This window comes from Lycium ferocissimum, chromosome 1 (assembly GCF_029784015.1).
Source record: "Lycium ferocissimum isolate CSIRO_LF1 chromosome 1, AGI_CSIRO_Lferr_CH_V1, whole genome shotgun sequence".
Taxonomy (NCBI): domain Eukaryota; kingdom Viridiplantae; phylum Streptophyta; class Magnoliopsida; order Solanales; family Solanaceae; genus Lycium; species Lycium ferocissimum.
Genome location: NC_081342.1, coordinates 6,338,303 through 6,364,826, shown reverse-complemented (window position 1 = coordinate 6,364,826; position 26,524 = coordinate 6,338,303). Strand labels below are relative to the sequence as shown.

General features: G+C 35.7%; 3 protein-coding genes across 7 annotated transcripts; all 3 read left to right on the top strand.

Annotated features, from left to right (window-relative positions):
• Window positions 1–2,268: 2,268 nt before the first annotated feature.
• On the top strand, window positions 2,269–4,945 carry LOC132035477 (uncharacterized). Of its 4 annotated transcripts, XM_059425858.1 has the most exons (5): window positions 2,269–2,449; window positions 2,715–2,822; window positions 3,247–3,424; window positions 4,450–4,513; window positions 4,618–4,945. In XM_059425858.1, exons 2-5 carry the CDS (start codon window positions 2,721–2,723, stop codon window positions 4,670–4,672), a joined length of 399 nt encoding a protein of 132 aa, XP_059281841.1. In that variant the 5' UTR covers window positions 2,269–2,449; window positions 2,715–2,720; the 3' UTR covers window positions 4,673–4,945. The 4 variants fall into 4 exon arrangements, with proteins under 4 accessions (XP_059281841.1, XP_059281775.1, XP_059281872.1 ...); XM_059425792.1 differs by lacking the exon at window positions 2,269–2,449 and having other exon boundaries at window positions 2,667–2,822; XM_059425889.1 differs by lacking the exon at window positions 2,269–2,449 and having other exon boundaries at window positions 2,667–2,822; window positions 4,601–4,945.
• A 1,204-nt stretch (window positions 4,946–6,149) lies between these two features.
• LOC132035333 (cyanate hydratase) lies at window positions 6,150–12,533 on the top strand. 2 transcript variants are annotated; one of them, XM_059425698.1, is made up of 4 exons: window positions 6,150–6,578; window positions 9,218–9,289; window positions 10,648–10,756; window positions 10,970–10,999. In XM_059425698.1, the coding sequence occupies exons 1-4, from the start codon at window positions 6,313–6,315 to the stop codon at window positions 10,982–10,984; spliced, it is 462 nt and encodes a 153-aa protein (XP_059281681.1). In that variant the 5' UTR covers window positions 6,150–6,312; the 3' UTR covers window positions 10,985–10,999. The 2 variants fall into 2 exon arrangements, with proteins under 2 accessions (XP_059281681.1, XP_059281609.1); XM_059425626.1 differs by lacking the exon at window positions 10,970–10,999 and adding an exon at window positions 12,351–12,533 and having other exon boundaries at window positions 6,157–6,578.
• Window positions 12,534–16,524: 3,991 nt separating this feature from the next.
• On the top strand, window positions 16,525–25,202 carry LOC132035229 (uncharacterized). The gene is made up of 9 exons (XM_059425538.1): window positions 16,525–18,610; window positions 18,682–18,819; window positions 20,440–20,511; window positions 21,674–21,715; window positions 21,817–21,906; window positions 23,242–23,349; window positions 23,458–23,550; window positions 23,868–23,947; window positions 24,044–25,202. Exons 1-9 carry the CDS (start codon window positions 16,673–16,675, stop codon window positions 24,903–24,905), a joined length of 3,423 nt encoding a protein of 1,140 aa, XP_059281521.1. The 5' UTR covers window positions 16,525–16,672; the 3' UTR covers window positions 24,906–25,202.
• The last annotated feature ends 1,322 nt before the right edge of the window (window positions 25,203–26,524 follow it).

Below are 26,524 nucleotides of genomic sequence, written 5' to 3'. Positions count from 1 at the left end.
TCTACACAAAAACAGTGTTTAAGGAATAATTTCTATATAGAAACTATGTGGCATAACTTGCCTTACAATTTTTTTTTTCAAATTCTGCTGGAATAGGCCTAATTTGCTACAAATTCTGTCTTACGAATTTTTTTATACTCTGTTGGGGTTCGAACTCAGAATCTCAAAGATATTTTCGGCCACTTAAACTGTTGAACGGCAAAAATTAAAGACCACCCCCGAATAAGGACATTTGTGCGAATGACCCATTTGGAATTAAATTGGGAGGAGAGAGAGGGTTGAGGGAAAAGATTGATATAATGAAATAAGAAGAGATGAGTTTTGAATTATTTACCTTGTGTAATGGAAATAGGGCAATTTGCAGGATTACCCTTCGCTGGGGGTGGTCTTTAATTTTTACAACTCAAAATGGTGGTCTTTAAATTTTGCCCTTCAGACAAAACTACCCGTGCTGTAGAATTTCGCTGGGTAGATTTGCAAAATTCTGCCTTACGATTTTTTTTTTTTTTTTACTGAGCTGGAGTTCGAACTCACAACCTCGGGGTGGTAAGTGAGGGGTAAAACTTAAAGACCACCAATTTGAAGAGCAAAAACTAAAGACCACCCCAAATGAAGGGCAATCCGCGCAAAAAAAAAAAAAAGATTGGAATATAATATTTAGTTATTAGATGTAATTAAACTAAAGTGTAGTTACTAAATATAAATATTGTTATATGTTTTGTACACTATGTAAAATTCCCATCTCTTTTAACAAAGTTTTCTGATTTTTTTATACTAACTGATTGATTGTTGTTTTCGAACAAAAAATTGAGTATTTTTAAAGAAGTATTTAAAAATATATATATTACAGAACATCCCATTTTTAAAATAAATAAATAAATAATTTGTCGACTCCTCCTCCTCACTTTCTAGGGTGTGTCCTCACATGTTGTAAGAATGAAATGTAACCGCACAGGTTGTTGTCAATATTTAATTCATCGGTTGAAAGCAATCTTAGGAACCACTGTTTTAAGAATATTAGATAATTTATTACATAGGGGAATTTTTAATAATGTACAATCCAAACATAACAAATTACACTCATATCTTTAATTTTATATTTTTAATTACACAAAAATAGTAAATGTAAACCATTTTTACAAATAGATTTAAATAAATTACTAATAATATATAACTTTTTTTATCATAATTATTATTTGAGAAAGGTAATAACATAAGAATAATAATACCAGATAAAAATGGGAACTTAATGTAATTTATTTTTCTTTGCACAGCAAACTCAGGTAGCTGCTGCTTTTTTAAGAGTTCTGAACCTAAATGTTTTATTGTGTTGATTGACCTGAAAATGGGCTGTGATGACGATTTGCGTTTTTGCGCTATAATCTGACTGCACTGCTTGAAGAAATTGCACGAATTGTCCTTCAAAAGGCTGGTCTTTAATTTTTTTTTTTTTTTTTTTTTTTTGCACGGATTGCCCTTGAAATGCACTGTTCTTTATTTTTGGCCCTTCAAATGAGCTGGTCTTTAACCCCCTGTTTGGATGGTGGTTTTCCAAGGTTCTAATGTATGAAAACTGAAATAGCGGGTTAAAAAATAAAAATGGACTAAATGTTATAATTACTCATCCCTAATTGGCATATAGGTGTAAATATGTTCATTTGTAAGAATTTGATAATTTTTCCGTAATTACATATTTCATTTTCACATTATACCCCACCCTCCACCATCCACCCCACCCCACCCCCACGTATCACGCACCCCCACTCCCACTCTCCACCATCCACCCCACCCCTACCCTACCACTCACCCCCACCCTATAACCCACCCCAACCCCCTTATCCCACAACCACGACTGGCCGGCCACCCCAATACCCCTCCATGACCCAATCACCAACACCCAACCCCAATACCAAAATTATCCCCATCCTCATCCACAATCACCCACTACCCCTCACCACCACTAAGTGGACCCTCCTCCTTCACCCCTCCACCACCTCATCATCCCCTTAATTTATTTTTTAAAATTTTTATTTTATTCTATAGCTTTTATTAATATATATAAACTAATTTCTAATTAAGAATTAAGGGTATTTTAATAAATTTCAGTTATTATAAGCAAAAATAATCAAATAATAATGGATTAAACAAACAAATGATACTTATCCAAATATTTTATTCATTAATACAAACAATACAACATCATATTATCCATACTATACTGTACATTAGTGAACCACGGGAAACAACCATCCAAACAGAGGGTAACACTGCTTTGAGAAAATCCGACCCGTAATCGGTGTCAAAAGAAGATTTTTCAACTGTCGCGGGTATGCCTTTGATTTCTTTTATGCTCTTCCTTTTTCTGCTTCTGCATACTACTACAGCTGATTTTCACAAATAACTACTTTTATGTCCCTGTAAATACAAGGTAGAAATGAGACACAACAAGGTAGCTGCTTTTTTAAGAGTTGTGAACCTAAATGAGCTGATTTATTGGAAGAAATAGCACGTTTTGTCCTTCCTTTAATTTTTGGGTTGTTATTTTCCTCATCTCCTGCAGTGTCACTCTCGATCTTTTGTTATACCAATGCTAGGTATCTGGATAGGGGAAACAAATTTTCCTTAAGTTTGTATTGACTTAATTTAGCTCTGTTCTTCCTTATTTGATTTTGTGGTGGAGAAATTTATTTTATTTGTTTGTTTTGTCATTGCAGTAACTCATGTGCTCAATTTTTCAAGGTATTTGTGATGCAATAATTGCCATTCCGAAGAGTTCACTAGCACATATAACCCTGCGAATCTTCAGGAGGCAACCTTATGTGGTAAGAAAAACTATCCAGTTGCTTCTTTTTGCTTTCTCTTCTGGTTTTTCCGTGCATCTTCTGCCAATCATGGGTGTCTAATGAGTAGGTTATACCGTTATATATTGGATGTTGTCGCTTGAAGCTTGAATTTGATTACACATTTTACACCACTTATGCATGCAAGATTTATGTTAACTCCTCAGGTAAAACTATTTGTACAGTAGGTGTTTCATAAATTTATTGAAACAAATTACTTACTTCATTTAACTACTAGATTTTGTTAAGATCTTCATTGAAGCATTTGAAGTAGAGCCTCTGTACATCTTTATCGGTGTTGTTTTTTAGCTTTAAAGATGTTGTTTTTAGCCTGAATTTTGTTCCTCTTGTGATAAAAGAAGATTTAGTTGATAATTGTTCTAACCTGCCTAATTATTGTGGATAGGCGCAGCAATTATTTCAAAAAGTTGCACAGACAATCACGCCCGAGCCAATGCAGAATGTGAAAGGTGCGCTTGCAAGCAGTGAGATTGCGCAAAAAACTGAGGCAAAAAAGAAAGCTGTGCCTCGAAAGGCAGCAGGACAGACTTGGGAAGATCCTACTCTTGCAGACTGGCCAGCGAGTAAGTCGCTTGCTCCATTTAATTCTTTCTTCCAATTTGGTTTGGCATCAAATGTTTGAATTCAGTTTTTACCCATTAAAAAAAGTTGAGTTTGTTTAGTTTATTCTGTTGGTGCTCTTAGGTTGTTCCGATTCGGTCTCCTCGCAGTCCTTGATAGTTTTGAACATGAATTGAACTAAGTAATACCTTGTTATGAAGAGTACTGGCAGTGCTTATAAGAATGTCAAAGCTGTGATGGTCTGGATAACCGCATAAGCTGTAAACTGAAGCAATCACCGGCTATGCCATGCAGGGTTTGGAATTAAGGAAATAATTATTAAAGGTGAATAAGTCACCTGTGCAATCACTTAAAGAGATAAAAATTAGTCTAATTGCATATTATGATCCAACTTTCCGTGAAATCTAGATATATTTTGAGGTTATCAGCAACAGAATTTAGATTAAAGGGAGCATGATCAATAGTGATAGTTTAGGCAACTTGAAAGAATTGAGGATTGAAAAATATTTTACCACATATAGCAGTTGTTAAAAAAGTGGGCAGGGCAATGATCACGGGTGCTGTTAAAACCAAGTAGGTGAGGTCTTGGTTCTCCTCAGTAACAATAGACTTCCTTGTGAGTATTGCTCCCTTCTTCCTGTTTTTCCTTTGCAATAGCTCAGAATTTCAGGTTATTGATTGATTACTTTTGGGTTTGGTCTAATTCTTCTGATCCAAAGTTCCTTTTGTTACTGTTGAATAATCTGATTCTAAAACCCTGTTGACATTCTTTTACATATCTAAAAGAATTTCTTTATTTCGTATTTCTTTGTGATGAATTTCTGATAAACAAATATCAATTGATTTTCTCCAAACCAGAATTCAGTATAGCACAAACAGTCAATGGATCTTATCTTTTTGGTTTCTCAATTACATGTCTATAATTTACTTCTTTTCAGCTGAAATTTTGATCGCTCTCCAACTCTTTGGATGCGGCTATCTAACGTGACGCTTTTCTTGCTTTTTTGTTTCATCTTCTTTATTTCAGTTTTAGTTGTGCGATGTAGTAGTTGTCTGTTCCTGCATTTGTTTTTTCATCGTGTCGGACTCGGGTAAGTGCTGCTCTTCCATTTGCTTCCCTATCTTTATTGTTTCTAAGTTCTTCTCTTATCTTTGACAGTCCACGGCATTTCACTTAGGTCAATACTTTGTGCAGCTTTTATCTTGCACTCGAGTTGACACTGCATTGTCCAAATAGCAGTAGCAGATAGAGTGATGTGTGAGATTCACATACTACATGTGATAATCTTTTGGATATGTTGTAAAGGTTTTGTTCCTCAATGAATGTACATGGTATGAAACAGTTGATGTGTTGTGGCCATTTATACAGCTTGAATAGGTCGCTCACTTTTTTCATTAGTACTGCCGAACGCTTGAAACCATTAAGGTTGGAGGAGCACAGATCTACATTCGTATTTATCAAATTTGCAGCCAAATGCACAACAAAAGAAAAGGGGAAAAAAGATGTTAGCTTGGCTGACGAATGTCTTATTGCCTTGAGAGCTTTGATTTGCACAGACTTTGTCCTCGGAGGCCCAAGTCTACAAAGTAGTTATCTGGTCAAATCAATTTTTATTTCCAACAAAAAGGTTAAAAACTCTCTTTGTCCCCTGCTTAAAATGTGCTAGCAGTTCTGACTTTCAGCACGGCCATCTCTGCCTAGTATATATACAAACGAACATCCCATTTTTAAAATAAATAAATAAATAATGTCTGACTATGAATGGAAGCATTTAGGGTGTGTTTTGGTAGGAATGAAATGTTTTCTTGGAAAACAAGTGGTTTTTTACTTATTTTCTATTGTTTGTAAATAATATCATTGATAATTTATTACATGGGGAAATTTTAATAATGTACAATCCAGCATAACAAATTACATTCATGTAGTCATATTTTTAATTTACATCCGCATAGTCACTTTTTTGCACAACATTATAAAGCCTTACTCACCTCCCGAAATTGTCTGGCCTCGCAGTCTTAAAACACGTCTATGAGGAGAATGATATCACTTGGATAAAGTATATAATAGTAGGATTATAAGACTGGTACACAATATTATACAAATTTATACAAGAGGTGTTTACACATAACAGGAGTTTATACATAATGTATAATGGATGTTTATACACACCTCTACACCGTATAAAAGTGTATAATAGTGTATAAGAGGTGTTTATAAACACTTTACCGAAACCCTAGATCTAGTTCGCCGGCGCGGCCCAAAAACGTCGTTGACCCGAATTTCGATCTACTGAAACAGAGCTTTTCAAGATTAGAGTTTTGCTCTAAATCAAATTCCGATCGTTGTCAACTATGGTTGGCCCTACGCCCGGCGCAATTGCAACCCCAGAGCCACCGGCGATGGCGACGACAAGTTTCAGACGACGACGGCAAGGTTCTCAACTGCAAAAACAGCGGCTATAGCGGGTTAAAAAATAAAAATGGACTAAATGTAATTACTTTGCCCTAATTGGCATAGAGTGTAAATATCCCTCTGTTTATTATTTTTTATTTTCTATTATTATTATAATGGAAGCATACCAACAAATATTCCCTCGCAAGTCCCCAGTGTGTTATGTGGACGGTGGACTTTTTTATACTACTACGTATAGCAGTAGTACAAAACAAAGAAAAAGAGAAGTAGGACTGTTTGTTGCAATACAAAATGACCAATTAGCAGTCAGAGGCAAAATTCAAAATTAGCAGCCCTATTCAAATTTCTAACCAAATTGGACTTGGCAAAGTGGATAATTGGGTCCCTCAAAACCAATCATCCCCTATAGGCTATAGGCTATATATATATATCCACAATCTCTCCTTTTTTTTCAGTAAGCAAAAACAACCAGTAATAATGGAGAACAAAGCAAACATAGTGGCATCTCTTATGGCAGTGAAACAAAAATCAGGCAAGACATTTAGTCAGATAGGAGAAGAAACTGGTCTAACAAATGTGTATGTTGCTCAACTTTTGAGACGACAAGCTCAGCTTAAACCTGATACTGCTCCAAAGCTTAAGGCTGCACTTCCCCTCTTATCTGATCAACAACTTCATCAAATGATGGAGGCACCCTTGAGGTCTTATGATCCTAACTTGATTCAAGACCCCACTGTTTACAGGTGAAACACTTCACCCATTTCTTGATTTTTTGTTTGTTTATGTAAAGATTTGATTTTTATGGTGTTTGATACTTGATATAGCTAGAGTAACATGTGGGATAGAAAAAACTGGAGATTATTGCTAACTTGATTCAAGACACACTGTTTACATGTCACCCACTTCACCCATTTCTTGATTTTTTATGTTTATGTAGATTTGATTTTTATGGTGTTTGGTACTTGATAGAGCTAGAGTAACATGTGGATTAAAAAAATGAAAATTCTTGTTAACTAGATTAAAAACTATTTGCAGGTGACAAATTCACCCATTTCTTGATTCTTTTTATTTGTTAATGTAAAGATTTGATCTTTATGGTGTGTGGTTGTTGATAGAGCTAGAGTAACATGTGGAATAGGAGAAACTGGAGACCCATTTCTTCATTTTTGATTTTCTATAAAGATTTGATCTTTATGGTGTATGGTAGTTGATAGAGCTAGAGTAAGATGTGGAATAGGAAAAACTGGAGACCCATTTGTTGATTTTTTTTTTATTTTCTAACAAAGAATTGATATTTATGGTGTATGGTAGTTGATAGAACTAGAGTAAGCTGTGGAATAGGAAAAACGGGAGAACCATTTCTTGATTTTTTATTGCTTATATAGATATTTGATCTTTATGGTGTATGGTAGTTGATAGAGCTAGAGTAAGATGTGGAATAGGAGAAACTTGAGGCCCATTTCTTGATTTTTGATTTTCGATAAAGATTTGATCTTTATGGTGTATAGACTATAGTAATTGATTGAGCTAGAGTAAGATGTGGAATAGGAAAAACTGGAGACCCATTTGTTGATTCTTTTTTATTTTCTAAAAAAGAATTGATCTTTATGGTGTGTGGTAATTGATAGAACTAGAGTAAGCTGTGGAATAGGAAAAAATGGAGAACCATTTCTTTATTTTTTATTGCTTATGTAAAGATTTGATCTTTATGGTGTATAGTGCTCCCTCCGTCCAAATTTATGTGACACCCTTTGACTTTGCATGGAGTTTAAGAAAGAAAGGAAGACTTTTGAAATTTGTTGTTGAAAACAAACCTTACATATTTGTATGACTTTAAATTATCTCATAAAGTTAAATTATTTCTAAATATAGAAAGGTGGCATTGTTTTTGGGACAGACTAAAAAAAAAATGTGTCACATAAATTGGGACAAAGGGAGTAGTTTGATAGAGCTAGAGTTACATGTGGAATAGGAATAACTGGGCCATTTCGTTATTTTTGATTTTCTATAAAGATTTGATCTTTATAGTGTATAGTAGTTGATAGAGCTAGATTACATGTGGAATAGGAATAACTGGAGACCCATTTCTTTATTTTTGATTTTTCATTAATATTTGATCTTTACGGTGTATAGTAGTTGATAGAGCTACAGTAACATGTGAAATAGGAAAAACTGGCAACTCATTTCTTTATTTTTGATTTTCTATAAATATTTGGTCTTTATGGTGTATTGTAGTTGATAGAGCTAGAGTAAGATGTGGAATACGAAAAACTGGAGATTCTTGTTATATTGATTCAAGACCCAATATTTATAGGTGATTCTTTTCTAGAACTTTTGACCTTTTTGCTGAAAAGTTTTGATTTTGTTGTGGTGTATGGTAGTTGATTGTACTAGAGACTAGGGTAAGAGTGGAACTGTAAAAACTGGGAAAAATCTGATATAACGGATTCAATCAAAGTTAAATGATATAAGCAAACTTGACTTCCTTTATAGATTTATTAGAGTTCATATGAAAAGCAGAAAAACACCTAATTGAAGGAAACGCACGAGTTTTAGATTTCCAGAATCAATAAGATAAGAGGTTCTGTTATGGAACACAGAGTTCAATGGAAACAATGATGAATAAGTATAAATAAAAAAGGAAAGGGAGGAAACACTAAATTGGAACGAGATGATCTTTTTTTGTTCCCAGTTGAAAAGAGATGACTTGAATGAAGACCCTCTGTTTTTCAGGTGAAGCACTTTACCCATTTCTTGATTTTTGATTATCTAATATCTATGGAGGTTTGATCTTATTGTGGTGTATGGTAGTTGATAGAAGTATAGTGAGGTTCCCTATTAACTTCATTCGATAAACCATTGTATAAAGTGATCCGCTACATTGGTCTTGATTGTTCATTTTCTGGAAAGCTTTGATCTTGCCATAGTGTGTGGTAGTTGATAGAACTAGAGGAAATACGGGATTCAGGAAACTGGAAATTCTTATGTAGAGACTGGAGGAAACTTGTATTCCTTGTTAGAAAGTGAAACATTCTTGTATAACATTTACTAGTCCAGTAGCCAGAGGTGGATATGAGGAAATACGGGTTTCAGGAAACTGGAAATTCTTATGTAGAGACTGGAGGAAACTTGTATTCCTAGTTAGAAGGTGAAACATTCTTGTACAACATTTACTAGTCCAGTAGCCAGAGGCGGATAAAAAATATCAGCGTTGGTGCACATGCACTATTTCATTGTTCCCGTGAAATCATTAGCTTATTTAGGAAACAGCATATAGCATTGCTTAAGGTGTGAAGTTGTCGGCTAGACCTACTGGACAAAGTTTTTCGAAAGCTTTCTGTTGCATTTCAGACTAAATTCGATTATTTTGTCCCTTCAACAGATTGAATGAAGGTGTCATGCACTTTGGTGAGAGTATCAAGGAAATTATCAACGAAGAATTTGGTGATGGCATGTAAGTCTCTCCACTTAGCATGCTTCTCAAATATCTGTTCTTATTTTATTGATTAATTTTTTTTTTTTGCTCATAGATATATAATCTTTTCTTGTATGTGGATCTATGCGTGTGTTAAAGACTCATACTCTAGAAGTGCTCTCTGCCTTTAAACGAGGGAAGCTCCGCATCTCGTGAACCTTTATGAATTGCCTCTGATGGTTAACTACTCTTACTTGCATTAGTTCATCTCTGGTTTATTGCAAGTCATGGTTCTTAAGAAGCCTTTTGTAGATGAATTAGAGCTTGCATAACGTGTGGGGGGTGGGTTAAAGTCTCTTCTGCATTATCTGCTGTTTTGTTTTAGTGCTTTTTGCTAAGGGGATTAGGAATGATATCCGATATCTCAGGATTAAGCCGATTTACCTGCCCTCTAGCACTCACCTGCATGTCTATGCTTTCTTGTTCACAAACCCAAGCTGTCGAACCCGCCTCATCCCTATTACCCTCTTCCCGATTTTTTAATGAATTAATAGTGAAACAGAAAATTCTAACTGCAATTTCACAGCTAGCTGATATTCACTTGTAAGATAAGTTTTCCCCAGCTCGTCCATCTTGCCTTTATTAATAATCAACCAAATGCACTTACTGTAGCTCATTCATTATCTTATTATAATCCTGTGATCTATATAGTGACTTTATTTTGTTTGGTGAATCACATAACCTCTCTACATAACTAGATTGTGTATACAACTCGCATGAACTATTTATCACTGCTGCACACGTGTTGTACAATACAGGTTCTAATTGGCTGGCACCGCCACAGTTTGATTTATGTAAGATAAAAAGAGCAGAGGGTATTATGATTTATGAGCCATGGCCACATTTCGAAGGGAGGATCTACTGCCTATTTCTGTTCAGTTTGATAGCATGCATCTTTAAGGACCAAACGTAACACACTCTTTATTTGGCCAAATTGATCCATCTTGTCTTCCCTATCTTCGATTCAGATTAACATATTTTTTCTAGTTATTAGCTAAATTGGCAACTGTTATCGGGCTGTGAAGTTTTGTATTGCTCTAGGAGTGTATTCATTCTGTAGCTCTAATTTTCTTCTAGCCCGAGTAGTGCTTCTCACAATTCTCTGATTCTCTATAATGATATACAACCAAAACAGAGTGTCTACTTTTTCAGTTATTTATCAAATTTAGTATACGTAATCAAAGCTATATATGTGTGTTTTGCATGCAATATTATGTTACTGTTAAATGGGCACTTTTACTAGTGAAAGTTCCCCAAATTTCACTAGGCTTCCTGCACATGATACACTTGTATTGAGCTGATATGTGAGATTTTAACTTATGGCTCATGATTTTTAGCATGTCAGCTATAGACTTTTTCTGCTCAGTTGATAAAGTCAAAGGTGTGGATGGGAAGGATCGGGTTGTCGTGACTTTTGATGGAAAGTATCTGCCACACACTGAGCAGGTTAGTTCCCTTTTACATTACATAATTGTAAAGTCTCTTCTCCATATTACAAGGTGCAACAAAATAGAGGCTCCTGATTTTTGGTTTGTTAGATCTGATTATAAAGGCTTCTGGACCCTCTTGCATATTCTGGGTGAGCCAGTACTACAAAATGGTGCATGATTTCAACTATGAGTGAGTTATCTTAAGTAATCAGAGAGCTTGTTGTTGCAGCAATCAGTAGAATGAAACAGTGTTATCAAAAACGAAAAGCGCAAGAAGCTCTAAGGTCAGCTAGGGCTTTAAGCGCAAAGCCAAATAAAGCGTGGGCTTTAATGAAAAAAGGCGCAATGGCGCAAAGTGTGTGTGTATATATATATATATATAGTCCAAGACTAATAATAATAAGCATGAATAACAAATATATGGACAAAGAAATTGTAAAAGCTTTATGATAAAGTGAAATATCAATTATCTAGTGTCACCAATTCAAGAGAGGCTCATTGGCAAGGAAAAGTATGTCTTAGAGCCTTGATGATGACATTGAAGTGCACATAAAGCGAGGCGAAGCGCTCAACATGTTTTGAGCCTCGCTTCAGGGCTTAAGCACGCCTTTGACAACACTGGAATAAAATGCTTCCTTTCACATCCTTTTCTCCTACTTTTAGCATTTCATGTCCTATCTGAGCTTTTCTATAGTTATGAACAACCTATCCATATTGTAAATTTCAAGATTTTACATACTTGACATCATATATTCCAGTTCAAATGTGGTGAAACATGTTTGCATAAATCAGATATCATCAATGAGTTGTAACAGCCAAAATACATTTCCTATCGACTGTTCTTGCAAAATACCAGGCAAAATTTCATGGTTATACTCAATTTTCATAGAAAGGCAAGGGGTGCTGTGCAAAATATTGTAAGACTTAAGGGGTAATCTGTTTAAGCAACTAGCAGGGTCTTGTGAATGTGATAGTTAAGGTGCTTTGCCGCACTTGTGCTTATAGAATCAGTTCTTAATATGTCTATTTTCATGTTTGTAATTTTTAACTAAAGTTGAACTGATCGGGAAAGTAAGACAAGATTTAAACTGGTGATTGCCAGAGATATACAAAATCTTTTGTATTCCGAGCTCTTGAACTAGGCCCCTTCTTTTTTTTGTGGAGTACCTGGTGGTTTCTTATCCATCTTGACAGGATCTACTGCCCAACAGAAGCAGAAATAAACTTTTTTCTGTTATCTATCAGAATTGTGGGATTTACAATGTGTCTTTGACAATCATCTAAACGGATTTTGTGTCCAGGGGCAGATCTAGAGAGTAGAGGCCCGCTTATGAGTTCACGTGAACACAGTAGCTTTTGCCTGGACCCTGTATATAAACTAAGAAATCTACTAGATATTTACACATATTATTGTGAACCTAATTATTATCATAGTATTAACTTGAGATTGTTGTAGGGACTCATAAACTTCAAATCCTGGATCCGCCTCTGTTTGTGATAAGTCACTGCTAGCACAATCGTATCAACTTTTCTGCTTGATTCCATAGCTTTGTTCTATAGCGCAGCGAGTGTGATATTAATCTGCTAACGCCTTTGTTTTTTCTTGGCAGAAAACTGAGCATATGGTGTCAAGGTTAATGCGAACGGAATAAGCATAGTTACTATAAGCTGTTTGTTGCAAACTGTTACTCTTTTTTACCAATAAAGAATGATTATGTACTTGTGGCTGAATAATGTTCACTCATTGGTCGAGTTTTGAAATGTCAAATCCCAAGATATGGTATTTATATGTATGTTTGAGTTGCCAAGATTTGATAATTATGCGTTTGAGTTGCCAAGATTTTATGTTCAACGTGTTTATGTGTTTGATGGATAAACAATCAATTCACTTATTTTGTGGAACTGAGAGCTGGATAACTTGTCATTTACATCACTTTTGGGTGTTGGCAGGTTACTTACCATCTCCTGTAAAAAGATTGAAGTCATTGTTAAGGAGATTTATACTATTATTTTCTACCATCATTTAACTTGTGAATGATTCCTAATTATCTTTATTTATCTATTCATTTACTTAGGTCTAAAATACTCCTCTTTTTGTTTCTTCTTCTTACTTTTTGCACCATGGGAACTTTAAAAGATGCCATGAAGTTGAAAGATTGTATGTCATTATTAACATTTTAAGCTATATAAAAAGATTGCAAATATTAGGATGTTTACATTTTCTTTAATTTGATCCAATGTCATAATTAACATTTTAAGCTATATAAAAAGAATGCAACTATTAGGATGTTTACATTTTCTTTAATTTGATCCAAAAATGTAGTAAAATACTTCAAGACATTACAATCACTTAAAAAGAGAACTTGGAAAGAGAAGATAAACAAGAGATAGTAGATAGAATTTGCCCACAAGGGTGTGACCTATTAGTCACTTTGATATGTTTTTCAATTTGTACTTGGGTATGAACCTAAGAGTCCACAATTCGGTCGAAATAAGTTACTCCCAACAAAATAGTCCTCAATTGGCTATCAAGCTCAACTCAATGGGTGTTTTCCTTAAGAATCAGAGGCTGCATTTAGGAAATCACCGGCTGTTGATTCCCGCTAGTTTCCCTGAATTTCTTGGGAAGACAAGTTGGAGGGTTGTTCCGTTGCAGGTTGACTTTCTGCGAGATCATGCATGTGCAAGCTGCAATCTATTACCAAAGGGCCTATCGAAAGAAGAATGAAGTGAAATAAGAATCATGAGCGAGATTTCTTTGATTAGTATAAGCCTAAATGAAGAACGTACAAGTTTAGCCTCGACACTACTATTATTAATCTTGGTGAACAAAGTCATATGTATTGGTAGGAGGAATAAGCATGGTATAGTACATTTGCAGGTTTACCCTCAACACTACTCATATTAAAAAGCTATACTCTTATCTGTTTTATTTTACTTATCCAGTATGCACTTTGTACTCCTTTTAAAAAATGATTACTTAATTATTTATTTTATAAAATTACCCATATTTATCATTCTTTGCAAATATAAATTTGACTATTCATTCCAATAAATCTGAAAAATAGCTACTTAATAAGAGTAAAATTAATTAAAAAAAATATTCTCTTAATTTTTGCTTTAAAAGAAAATTTTAGTTACAATATTTCCTGTTGATGGTTAAAACGTAAAAGCTAACCGAGGGAGTAATAAGCAAAACAAAATAAAAAAGGTGATTATGGGGGTATAATTGGAAACATAAATACTGATAATAATACTATCTTGTTAGCATGTGTGTCTAGGTTTTTCTTCTTGCGACGCTAATCGAAATTGCAAGTCTTATCCCTTTTTTCTTAATTTTTCCGGCGATTTACCACATCATCCATTTCATATTTCCGGTAAGTTAACTTTTTTGCTATTTACTTTTTTACTGCTTTATATTAACTTAAAATTACGCCTCTTTGTTATTGCACGTTGCTCGTTACACATATGTCAATAAAGTATCTCATATTGTATTTTGAATAAGCAGACAATGATTTAACTAATGCTAAGTTAATTAAAGTTAGTTTGTTTTGGATTTCCTCAGTATTAGCGATCGGAATTTCCTTATAGATATGTCATATTTTGCAATAATTTCATTTGACTTTTTTTTTTTTTTTTTTTTTGTTATTTCATTGGTGAGGACTTTTGTGTAATTTAGAATTGGCAGTTGCGCATTGCAGAATTCTGTGTTTTTGTTTTATGGTTGTTAAGGTGGGAATATTTTGAGATTCAGTATAAATTACTCTCTCCGTTTCAATTTGTTTGTCTGGATTTGACTTGGCAGTGTGTTTAAGAAAGGAGGAGATTTTTGAATCTTCTTGTTGTTAGCTAAAGATATGTGGAATGTACCAAAATGCCCTTTAATCTTGTTGCCTTAAACATGACATGTGGAAAGTAGAGACATTCTTTTCGAAACAGACTAAAAGGGAAAGTAAGACAAACAAATTGAAACGGAGGGAGTAACTTGTTTTGAGCTGGCCATCAGAACATGCCTTTTATTGGGCCTTGATATTAGGCGGAGTTTTGTTTAGGAGGGAATGAGTAAGGATATGTGAAAATGATGTAATAGCTCGATTCATTGCTTAATAGGGTAGAGGACACGAGTCGGAGGAGTGGATTAATTGCCTGGTTAGTCATTTATTCTGTGTCTGCTTGTGAATGAAGTAAAATGTAGTTCAGTGCTCAGAATAGTGATTATATTTGAGACTTTTAGCTTTTGGATGTCTCGGTATTTGAATAAAAAATCAGAGTTTCTGCTTTGAGGATTTTTATGTACATCGGATGTTGTCTGGCTTTAAATGCATGCAAATGAAAAGTGGTTAAAAGCAGTGTACTTTAAATTCTTAAATATCAACTAGACTATGCCACAAACATGTTCTCCTATAAAAAAACATAAGCTGGATGTGTTAAATGACACGATAACATAGGGTAAAAACGGGACTCCTGGATGTTTATATGTTTAGCCTAGGTCTACTGGTTTCCACTAAGCATTTATTGTGGCCTAAATTTTCTTTCATGCTTTGTGTTCTCCACATTGTAACCTGTGGTAATGTGTTGATTGCAATGCATTTTGAGCATTATCAGTTAAACTAGTAGTCTTCGCTTGCTAAGCCATAATGGTTTTGGAAGAACTTTGATAATTTCTGTTCCAGTTGAAGTTGAGATCTGATTCTTTCTGTCTTGGTTGCAGATAATTTCTAATCCTAATGTGGTGTAATCTGTATCTTTGTGCTCTTACTTATTTTTAATTAATTTGTGTTCTTCTTTTGGATGTCAGCAGTACCTTCTTAGTGCTGTTCTGACAACAATAATTATTACCATTTCAAAAAAAATAAAAATAAAAAAATTGTGTACTTGGCAAGCTTCTCAACTTGTTAAGCTCTGTAATCTAAAATAAGAGAAAAACTGGGCTGCAAAGCTTTTTGGTGGAGTTTTCCTTTATGGTATTGCAGTAATTTGTTGTCATTTCTGGTGTTCACGAGCTATAAATGACTTAGGTACCTCAAATTTTGCCAAAGATGATGTTTTCTCTTAGTTATAGATGTATCTTACTAAAGGGTGAAAATGATAAAATGAACCTTTAAATGAAGAGAAGTTGTATGCACTGTATGTATTCTTATCCCATTCAACAAACTGGGTATCTGAGTGCCTGAGGTGTGAAGGTATCATTGAATCAGGATTGTAGCAGCTCTTCTGATAGGGACATGAGCAAGACCCCCAGACATGCTTTTCTTTTCTTAACCATTATAAAAATACCCAGAATCCCTTGCCTGAAAACATGAATACAACCTTGGGACAATGATTTGTGATAAAGTGGTTTGGAGAAATTCTCTTTTCTTGTATAAATTTTGCAGTTCTGCAGAAAATTGTTGGAGTAGAACATTGTGGATGCCTTTTATACTGCTTTAAATTGCTTGTTCTTGTCGCTAGTACTATTTGATTGCTTCTTTTACTATGTTATTTATCATATTATCTTGCTGCTATTACTGCTTATTATTACTGTTTATTATTCCTGATGCTTTTCCATCTCTCTTTGAGCCGGGGGTCTATTGGAAACAGCTTCTCTACCCTCAAAAGGTTGAGGTAAGGTCTGCGTACACTCTACCCTCCCCAGGCCCCACCTGGTGGGATTACACTGGGATGTTGTTGTGGATGCCCTTTTGTCAAACTTGAGCTAAAAAACTATGATACTACTGTTTCTTACAATTAGATGCATGGTCAATCAACTAGAAGGTATGATGGATTTGTTTTCTTTGCGTGCAGCTATTTTCGTCCTTTGAATGTGTTTCGATTTGATGCATGACCATGAGTCTGTGACTTCAACATCTAGTCAGATGGTGACATATCCTTATTTGTCCCAATTGCCGAGGAGTTCATTGAAAGATTGCTAGCTTCTTGGTAGGTTAGTATTATGGGATCCAGTCGGCAAAAAGATAAGAATGGTAACCGTAGTTCAACAAAGGGTGACAGCAGTGATGGCACATCAGCTAGGACAAGACCTCTCAGTTTTGATGAAATTATGCTTAGAAGGAAAAGTAAGGAAGAGGAAAAGGACACTCAGAACAATTTTGTAGAAGCTGACAGCGTATCACGTGAAGCAGACAGGCCTAAGAAGACCACTGATTGTTTGGAACCTGAGCAATACCGCTACGAGTCATTACCTAGTGCTTCCAGGCATACTTCGGAGGATTCTAGGAAGTTAGGGCCAACTCCAACAGAGGATAATATCATGGCTGATAAATTTGCAGGGGATAAACATGGCGAAAGTAGAGAATCAGAAATCAAATCAAAGACGTCAATGAATAAATATGTAAGCAATGAGAGATTAGCGGGTAGCAACACCGATAAAGATTGTCTTGTCCCGAGAAGAAAAGATCAGGATTTTATTGATGGTTCTGGAAATGAAACTAGTAAAAGACATTCAAGAGATTTTGCCCGGAAGGAGAAATCAGCAGATAAAACTGACAGAAGACACGATGAGGGAAGAAAAGACAAAACTCTTGGTAAGGATGGGAGACAGTCATACAGGAAAAGGAAAGATATGGAAATGCCAAGTGATGCTCTTCTGAATGAGGCTGAGAAAAGGCATTCAAGAAATCACGGACGGATAGATAGTTATGCTGACAGAACTAAAGAAAAGTCTGAATCAGGGAGAAGGAAGCTCCAAAGGGATGATGAGGAGAGAAATGATGCTCCTCTGAATGAGGCTGAGAAAAGGCATTCAAGGAATCACGGACGGGTAGATAGTTATGCTGACAGAACTAAAGAAAAGTCTGAATCAGCTAGAAGGAAGCACCGAAGTGATGATGAGGAGAGAAATGATGCTCTTCTGAATGAGGCTGAGAAAAGGCATTCAAGAAATCACGGACAGATAGATGGTTATGCTGACAGAACTAAAGAAAAGTCTGAATCAGGTAGAAGGAAGCACCGAAGTGATGACGAGGAGAAAAATGATGCTCTTCTGAATGAGGCTGAGAAAAGGCATTCAAGGAATCACGGAAGGAGAGATAGTTATGCTGACAGAACTAAAGAAAAGTCTGAATCGGGTAGAAGGAGAAGTGATGATGAGGAGAGAAACAGAGACAAGAATGCCGATAGAAAAAACAGTTCAGTGAAATCTGAAATTACTGGAAGGGTTGAAGCTTCTCGGACTCATCTAGAGGAAGAAAGACCAAAGAGAAGAAGGTCAAGAAGTCGAGAGAATGATAGAGATCGAGGTAGAAGGTCTCGTTCTGGTTCACCAAGAGTACGTAAGCATTTATCTCATGATCTCAGAGAGCGTGGTGAGTTTTCCTCACATTCTTCCAAAGATAAATCTGGAAGATCACATTATGATCTGGATAAAAAGATATCCAGCAATGGTTCAGATAGCCACTCGAACCGCCATGAAGAATCTACAAGTGGCCTTGGTGGCTATTCACCAAGAAAGAGGAAATCAGAGGCTGCTGCTAAAACTCCTCCCCCAACTACTCGCTCTCCGGAACGAAAAGCTGCTGGGTGGGATCTACCACCTGCATCAGCTGGAACCAGTGTTACTAGTCCTGTTCCTTCTACTGTTAAGTCTTCAGTGCAGTCTGTAATACCAAACACACGCCAGCTCCCTAGCGTGGTTCCTGCTAGTTCATTCACGACAAAGGCTGCCGTCCTGTCATATAATTACTTATCGTCATCTATACATGCAATTGATTCCGTCCAGCTGACACAAGCCACACGACCTATGAGAAGGCTTTATGTGGAGAACTTGCCAAACTCTGCCTCTGAGAAAGATATTCTGGACTGGATTAATAATTTCTTGCTGTCTTCAGGAGTTAATCGCATTCAAGGAACACAACCATGTATCAGCTGTATGGTATGTTTTCTTCTTCTATTCTTGTTCTAAGCAGGATGGAGATTTGCGTTGCTTACTGTTATTCACTGCAGATACACAAGGAGAAGTGCCAAGCTCTTTTAGAATTTTTAACCCCCGAGGATGCTTCTGCTGCACTTTCTTTTGATGGCAGATCGTTCTCTGGTTCTATTCTTAAAATCAGACGCCCAAAAGACTTCGTCGAAGTGGCTGTAAGAATTATAACCATGATACTCTTTGTAGATTTGTGCTTGTCTTTCAGACTGACCATTTTTGCTTTTTCTTGCTGATATCATATCGAACATGTGGGAAGCTGATGGTATTTTGCATATTAACTTGTGTGATATAGCATGCAATATGCAGTCTATCTAAATTTCAGTGACGGTTGAAAAGTGACAACTCATTTTCATTTGGGTAGTTGGGTTAATATCTGTGTGGGTTCAAGGTGATTTGAAAAAGAAAAGTATTGAATACCACTAGCGCTAAAACTGAGCTTGGTCAAAAGCTTTTTGAGTTAAAATTTGGTTGCCAGTGTTGGGTTAAAAGTGGTTTGAATTGAAGTTCTGTTGCCAATTCTTGTTGATCATAAGTAACAACTAGTAATCAAATTCCAGTGTCCACCTATATAGACATTGCTGAAGAAAGTTTGCTCAAGGTTACTTGGTAAATTTCCTGAACACCCTTTGATAATGGGTGGAGACAATATGCCTTTTCTTTTGACTGTAATTCTCCATACGAGCATGTGAAAACTTTGTCAGTGTATCTTGGTCTTTAGGCTTGTTATATAAAATGGTACGGCACCTTTCAAACCCCAAGCACCCCTTTATGTGAAATAGGTTGTGTACTTAATTTCCCAAGCACTCCTTTATGTGAAATAGGTTGTGTACTTAATTTTGTCATCTTAATGGGAAGTTCTAAGTGGGTACAAATAAGGCTATTCCGATGGGATGAAAAAATTGTGTTCTTAGTTAAATGAATCTGATTTTCTTCTCTTTCCTTGTGGCATGCAGTATGCAGTCTTGACCTATGATCATTAGGGTAGTTGGGTTAAAATCTGTGTGGTATGCAATATGCAGTCTATCTTGATCATACATACTACTCTAAATACATTCTTGACCTATGATCAAGATTAAATAGATAGGCAACAAACAAAATTCCCCAGCAAATGTGTGCTTGCAGGTAAAAAGCAAGGTGTCCATCTATATCAGAAAGAAAAGTAAGGTCTTTATCTAGTCAAAGAGTAGGATGCCTGAAGAGGTTGGACTTGTCCGCAATGCTTGAAGGATTGTTCAGTGTGGAAGATAACCTCTGATGAACCTGATACCAATTTCATAGAGTCCCTTAGCTGTTGTTAGCAGCAATATAGGCAGCAAGCTTTGGCTTATCATATGTTTAGGATGTTATTGATAGGAAGTCCTTCTGATCTTCTCTTATAGTACCCTGAATACCCTTCACCTTATATCTCAGCACAGGGGATGCTTTAACTCTGTTTAATTGGATATTGGATGATGATGGTGGTGGTTGCTAATGAGGATAGTGGATGCCACTGCATAAATGGAAGGAGGAGGATATATAGTTGAGTTATCTCAAATAAAGTGAAATAGTAAAATATGGAAATTGTGGTAGGGGAGTTTTGTTAATTTAGAACATTTCTTGCTCTGTATTTTCTACAATTTGTCAATGCATTAAATTGTGTATTTAAGTAGTAGGAAGGAGGTGCTACCACTTTATGTTGATACTGTGATTTATTCTGCTCTTGTATTCAGTATCTGAGGTATACTGTGGTCATTATTCATGTAGCAGGTTTTCAGACAGTTGCTATTTTCATGCAGACTGGTGTTCCTCAGAAGTCAGTGGCTGTAGCTGATAGGATAGATGATACTGTAGAGAATTCTCCTTATAAGGTATGCATGTGAAACAACACAAATGATTTCAGATTGACATTAATCCTGCCTGTTTGAACTGGGTTCGTCATACACTTGTGCCATATGCTGTCCTTGTAGTTGCAATGTCCATCGTTCGTTCTTTCTTTCTTCGACAAATACAATCTCCTATTTATTTCTTGATAGTAGTACCTGTCTTGTCAGTTTCAGTTAGTTTGGCCTATCTGATTTAGCAGGACTTATTAATAGTTGAAAAGTTGCTTTTACTAGATATTACTGTAAGAGTTTACTTTTCATGAGTTTGAGCTCTTGTTAATTAAAGTTGAAAAAGAACTTCTTAGGTATTTCAAAATATGTGTAGCAAAACACATTTTTGTGTATTTTAGCTTAAACTCTTAGGAAGGAATGATATAACTTTTGAAGGCAGCTAAAGTCCTTTATTGCGTTTTCCTTTTGCATTGTACTTTTAGTGTAAACAAGAATCACGGTCTTTCGTAGATGATTTTGAAACCCCCCAAACCCCCCAAAAAAAAAAAAAAAAAAAAAAAAGGTACTGGGAGAAGCATCTATACTAGGGAAGTGGGCTACAGTTCGGATGGCTTAGAAATTGAAATAGGATATATAGGTTTGAGAATTGAGACCAATAATATCTGCTGTGCGCTGCACTTTTATGTATCTTGTCATACGAGACTTGCATATAAAGAAAGAATGTTCCATCTGTTGAGAAAATTCATCAAAAGCTGTTCTATGCTACTGCAATGCAAGAATTTCATTTAGCTCAATTATATGTTGGACAGTGAGGTTACAGATTATGAAATTTGTGTTTGATTTTCTTATGATGTTGATGAATGAATGTCTTCACTCTTTATCAAATGATTTTTCCCTCACTGTTAAGATGAGATGCAAAACTCCTCATTTGAATCCTGTGGGATTGTGAGGACGTTACAGTTTGATTGCTTTTCTTCTTTGTTGGTGTTTGCCTCGACTCTTTGACGAGTCACATTTTTGACCTTCAAAATATTTTTGTTTAATTTGGCTTCCACAAGGAGTTCTTCAAAATTTGGTCATACAGTATGTCTCTTGTTGTCTATTTATTGTTAGATTCTTCTCATATTCTCAAGTTTGTTCCATTCCTGTTGTTCCTGTTCCCCTTTCATAACAAGTTTTTGATTACATGTTGCAGATTTTTGTTGGTGGAATTTCAAGAACTATTTCATCAGAGATGGTAAGACTAAATATGTCTTGAAACCTTTCCTTAATTAAAAAGAAGGAACAATGGAATATTGGACTTTCTAGTGTATTTGATCTTACTTGATGCTATTTCAGCTTATGGAGATTGCCAAAGCCTTTGGACCTTTGAAAGCCTACCATTTCAGGATAAGTTCAGATCTCAATGAACCTTGTTCATTTCTTGAGGTACTCTCGGATTATTGGATATACCTTTCTCATATTAATGAAGCATCCTTTTCTTTTCTGGAATGCATGTTCCTTCTGGTTCAAAGGTAGCTTTTATGCAACAAGCAGTCTTAACTGTTAAGTTCTTTGGTACACTTCATAGTTTGCTGGCTAAAATTATTTAGCTTTTAGTGAATTACTGGAAGTACTGAGTGTAGAAAAAATGAGCAAATTGTCATTTTATTAAAAGTTAGATCAATAATCTTCACTGGGATGAAAGGGGAATGAAGGAAAAGTAGTTCTTCTTACATTTTAAAAAGGAGGTGGTCCATTGTGCCAAACAAAATGATACCACTTTAAGCATGTAAAGAGCATGGGAGTGAATAAAGTTGAATATAGACATGTATGAAAATGTATTGTAGAAATTGTCCAAGGAAAGATTATATATGACCTCGTAACTGTTGGCTTGACAGACGTCGTGGTTGTATGCCTAGCTTAAATTGGGATTTATTATGCACCATCTTGCTACTATGTATTGATAAAACTTTATCTTTTTTTAATGAATAAAATCCATTCTGCCTGGTAAAAATAGGGCAGTGTTATCAAATTCTTCAGGCAACAGCGTGCTATCCCCTTTGAACTCTTCTTTTTGTTGTAATTTTTCTCTTCTCGTTCTGCTACTTTGCTTCTCTAAGGGTAGGACAAGTAAGTTAAAAAAAAATTGAAAGACAAGCGAAAACTTATACCAGTTGCCAAACAGTTGCTCTAGAACAACCAGTACTGCTTCAGATCCAGATGTGAGCTTCCACATCAATTTGATCAATGTGTGCCAATGCCAAATATATCATCTTTCGGACGAAATTAAATCAAATGGATTAGAGGAGCTCTTAACTATTTTATCAGATTTTCTAGCCATCAGACTTTTATTCCTTTCCTTCCCAGTGTTCTGCAGAGTACTTCACAAGTCCTCTTTGTTCCTTTCAATAGTTGAGAATGAATAACCCTGTTTTTAGTGGTGCTTGTGCGAATTCTCCAGTGAATAAAAAACTCTTTTTAGTGCCAGAAGTAGCTTGCCACACTTAGTGAACCACACAAGCTTCATTTATGCTTGACCTCATTCTTATTGCAGGTAGAGTATTCCTTTTATAATATTTTTTGACCATGCTTTGGATTGTGCATCACTATCACTTCAATAGTAAACTTGGTAGCTAGATACCTTGCTTTGTTACATCATGAGCCTCTCCGTCCCTTGTATTTCTCCTTGACTCAAGTGCTGTGAACTCTCAAGTCTTCTCCAAGGTCAAGTTTCTCTTGCGTCTTTTATTGATCTTAAAGTATTTATTTCAACCATTTCAGTATGTTGACCATTCAGTTACTCTTAAAGCTTGCGCTGGTCTTAATGGTATGAAGTTGGGTGGAAAAGTGTTAACTGTTGTTCAGGCTATCCCAGATACTGCTTTACTGGTACACTATCTCAAGTCCTCTTATCCAGATTACTTTGGCTTTAGGTACAATTTTTAATCTTTTCTTGGAAATACGAGTTTGACCAAAAGATACACATATAATACTCAGGACAAAGATGAGAATACACCTTTATACCGGATTCCCCAGCATGCGAAGCCACTTTTGGAGAAGCACACGGAAGTACTAAAGCTGAAAAATGTGGTATGTCTTTATTATCCTGGTGACTTTAAGTTTATTTTCCATAAGAAAAAATATTCAGTTTGTCATGCCAGTAAACAATGTAGATGCTAGTAGAAATCGTAGAGAACTTCTAGTGCTAGAGAAACTAAACTTTTATAATATTGTACCTGAGAATGGGCTTAAACTTTTATAATATTTAGATAGTCGAACCCAACTTTGCTTGTGATTTGAGGCATTGTTGTTTTCATATGTTATTGGAATTATACTTCTTAGATGTTGCAAAAACACTTACCAGGGGGTTACTAAATTCTTTCGTCTAATCGTCTTGTTCCTTCCAGGTGGATGCAAATGTACTCAATTCTTTGTCTGAAGCAGAACTGGAAGAATTATTGGAAGACATCAGATTGGAGTGTGCCAGGTCATTTATGAGAAGTCATTTTTCTTAATGTCATTGCTTTTTAGTTCTCCTTGTCAACTCATTACTGATTTGGAAAGTGTTCTTCTGATCCTGTAGGTTTGGCTCTGTTAAATCAATTAATGTTGTAAAGCAAACTCAATGTTCTCTCACATCTGATCCTGCTGTTACGGATACTGGCTCTACGTTGAATGAGGGCAATATGGAGTTTGCTAAAGAGTTTGACAGAAATGATCCATTGTGGGAAGTTGGTGGGTCACACCTCCCCAACAGTGATGATCAGAAGTTGGAAGTTGGTGGGTCAGACCTCCCCAACAGTGATGAACCCATGGAAACCAATAAAACCGAGGAATCTGAAAGATGTGTTGATGGTAAAACGCATATATCAGAACCTTCAAAAGGTGATTCTCAAAAGGCTGGAGGTGGCGATGCTTTGGCTGGCGGCAGTCATTCCGATGATAGACCTTCTGAGGAGCTAATAAAAGATGACAGCTCTGACCCTCTACCTGTTGATGGTAGTGTGTCTGCTCGAGGGTCAAACTGCCAAGAATATTCTGAGGTTACCCCTGGAGTCCCTCCAAATGAAAAGAATACTGGTATGGTTTTGGAAACGAAAGATGAAAATGCTAATCCTAGTCCACTGGAGCGTCTTGAGACAAACAATGAATCAACAGTTAAGGAAGCAATGAAATCAGAGGAAGACAATGGAAGTCTAGATGGAGCTTCTGAACCGGGATTCTCATCGAAAGAGTTGGATGCTCCAGAGAAACTTGAGAAAAAGGAAGAAAATTCTGTTGATGAGGTGTTGGAGCCTGGCTGTGTACTTGTGGAGTTTAGAAGAGCAGAAGCTGCATGCATGGCTGCTCATTGTTTACATGGACGACTGTTTGATGACCGGATAGTGGCTGTGGAGTATGTTCCCGTTGATCTCTATCAGACAAAGTTTTCTAAACAAAAGTAAATTATTTTGGCCAATTCAATGCCCTTATTTCCTGCAGATCTGCCCAAACTTGAATGATGTTAACATAGGATTTCTCGATGCTATTCACATAGCCATCGGAGGCTTAACTGAATGTTTTGTTCAGAATTTTTTTTACCATATTGTGCCTTAGTTAACCTTTTGCTAGTGCGAGAGTTGTAGCAAATTTTCCTTGTACCAGACTTGGAGCGGAATACATGTTTTTCTCCCACATGTAGAATGGGAGTATACTTTTGTCCAAGAAATGAGCCATTGTAATATGTTAAATTTGTCATTAAAGTTGCAGCTTTATTTTTATGGTTGCAACATGTTACCCACTATTTTGAATAGAAGAGCACAATCTTTTGTCTCCTTGAATTCTTGGAATTGTATGCCTTGTGAAGTAGGGGCTAGCCTTCGCGGCTACCGACTCTGTACTTGATGATGTTTGCATTACTAATATAATCTCGTATAGCTGATAGAGCGCTTGGTTTTTCAGTATTAAACTCTGCTTTATTAATATAAATAATAATAATCTCCATTGTAGCTAGTGCAAATTTATGTGGAGTTTCATATTGGAAATCAAACTTTTGTGTTAGAAGGTTATATATTATTTTATGTGATAAAATGTGAAATACTTTGGGAAAAGGGTCAAAAATACCCCTCTACTTTGGGAAAAGGGTTAAAAATATCCGTCATTACAAATTTGGGTCAAAAATACCCTCACGTCATTAAAGTTTTCATATATATCCGTCTTAACGGAAATCCCCAACATAACCCGCTTTCATTTTTAAACGCGCTCCATTTAAATCCGACCCAACAAAATAAAAAACTCATATAAGTTATCCGCTCCTGTGCCTAGTGGCTCTACAATTTTCCGATGTAACAACATCCACGTTATTATTCATTGTATAACAATTTTTTTGTTATTACTCACCAACAATTTTACATTACTATTCATCTATCTTTTAGTAAGTTACGATCAAATTTACTCCAGTTGACACATCAGGAGGTATAAAATAACAATATTTATGACTTGAGGAGTAACATTTTATTGATTGGTATATTTTATCCTAAATCAAATACCTTTTTGTGGTGATTTGAAAAAATAATGTTCCAATTTCAGAATACCAATTTAAAGACATATACTCAGTTCCAAAAGAGGGGTATGATTTCTGATTTTTTGAAATAAAATCAATAAATTTAGAAGTTAGATATATTATATATAGCTTAATATTTATAGGTGAAAAGTTATTTAGATATATTTAAAAATTATAGCAAAATAAATGTATTAAAGTGCCAAACAAATTAGAAATAGAGTGATGTAAAAAAAAAAATGAAAGAAGAGATAAAGGATTCCTAGCAAATTAGCGATGCACAATAAAAATCCCTTTGCACCCGCAGTTCAGGTAATAAACTCTCAATTTCACGATAGGCGAAATGGTGAAGAGCCAATATACCCCTGTACTATTGAAAATAGTTTAAATATACCCCTTGTTCTATTTTTGGTTTAAATATATCCCGTTATACTCATTATATAAACGGGTGGGTTTTTAAAGGCAATCGGGAATTTAGAATTGAGGATGAGTCATTTTAATTTGAGCTTAACACATGTTCCTCCG

What these genes read in the sequence shown, in the direction of transcription:
- LOC132035477 (XM_059425858.1), top strand. Translation starts at nt 2,721, where the DNA reads ATGTGCTCAATTTTTCAAGGTATTTGTGATGCAATAATTGCCATTCCG. An exon ending in TCAGGAGGCAACCTTATGTG is followed by an intron (nt 2,823 to 3,246) that starts GTAAGAAAAACT and finishes TATTGTGGATAG; the next exon opens with GCGCAGCAATTATTTCAAAA. An exon ending in TCTTGCAGACTGGCCAGCGA is followed by an intron (nt 3,425 to 4,449) that starts GTAAGTCGCTTG and finishes TCTTTATTTCAG; the next exon opens with TTTTAGTTGTGCGATGTAGT.
- LOC132035333 (XM_059425626.1), top strand. Translation starts at nt 6,313, where the DNA reads ATGGAGAACAAAGCAAACATAGTGGCATCTCTTATGGCAGTGAAACAA. An exon ending in CAAGACCCCACTGTTTACAG is followed by an intron (nt 6,579 to 9,217) that starts GTGAAACACTTC and finishes TCCCTTCAACAG; the next exon opens with ATTGAATGAAGGTGTCATGC. An exon ending in GAAGAATTTGGTGATGGCAT is followed by an intron (nt 9,290 to 10,647) that starts GTAAGTCTCTCC and finishes CATGATTTTTAG; the next exon opens with CATGTCAGCTATAGACTTTT.
- LOC132035229 (XM_059425538.1), top strand. Translation starts at nt 16,673, where the DNA reads ATGGGATCCAGTCGGCAAAAAGATAAGAATGGTAACCGTAGTTCAACA. An exon ending in AACCATGTATCAGCTGTATG is followed by an intron (nt 18,611 to 18,681) that starts GTATGTTTTCTT and finishes TATTCACTGCAG; the next exon opens with ATACACAAGGAGAAGTGCCA. An exon ending in AAGACTTCGTCGAAGTGGCT is followed by an intron (nt 18,820 to 20,439) that starts GTAAGAATTATA and finishes ATTTTCATGCAG; the next exon opens with ACTGGTGTTCCTCAGAAGTC.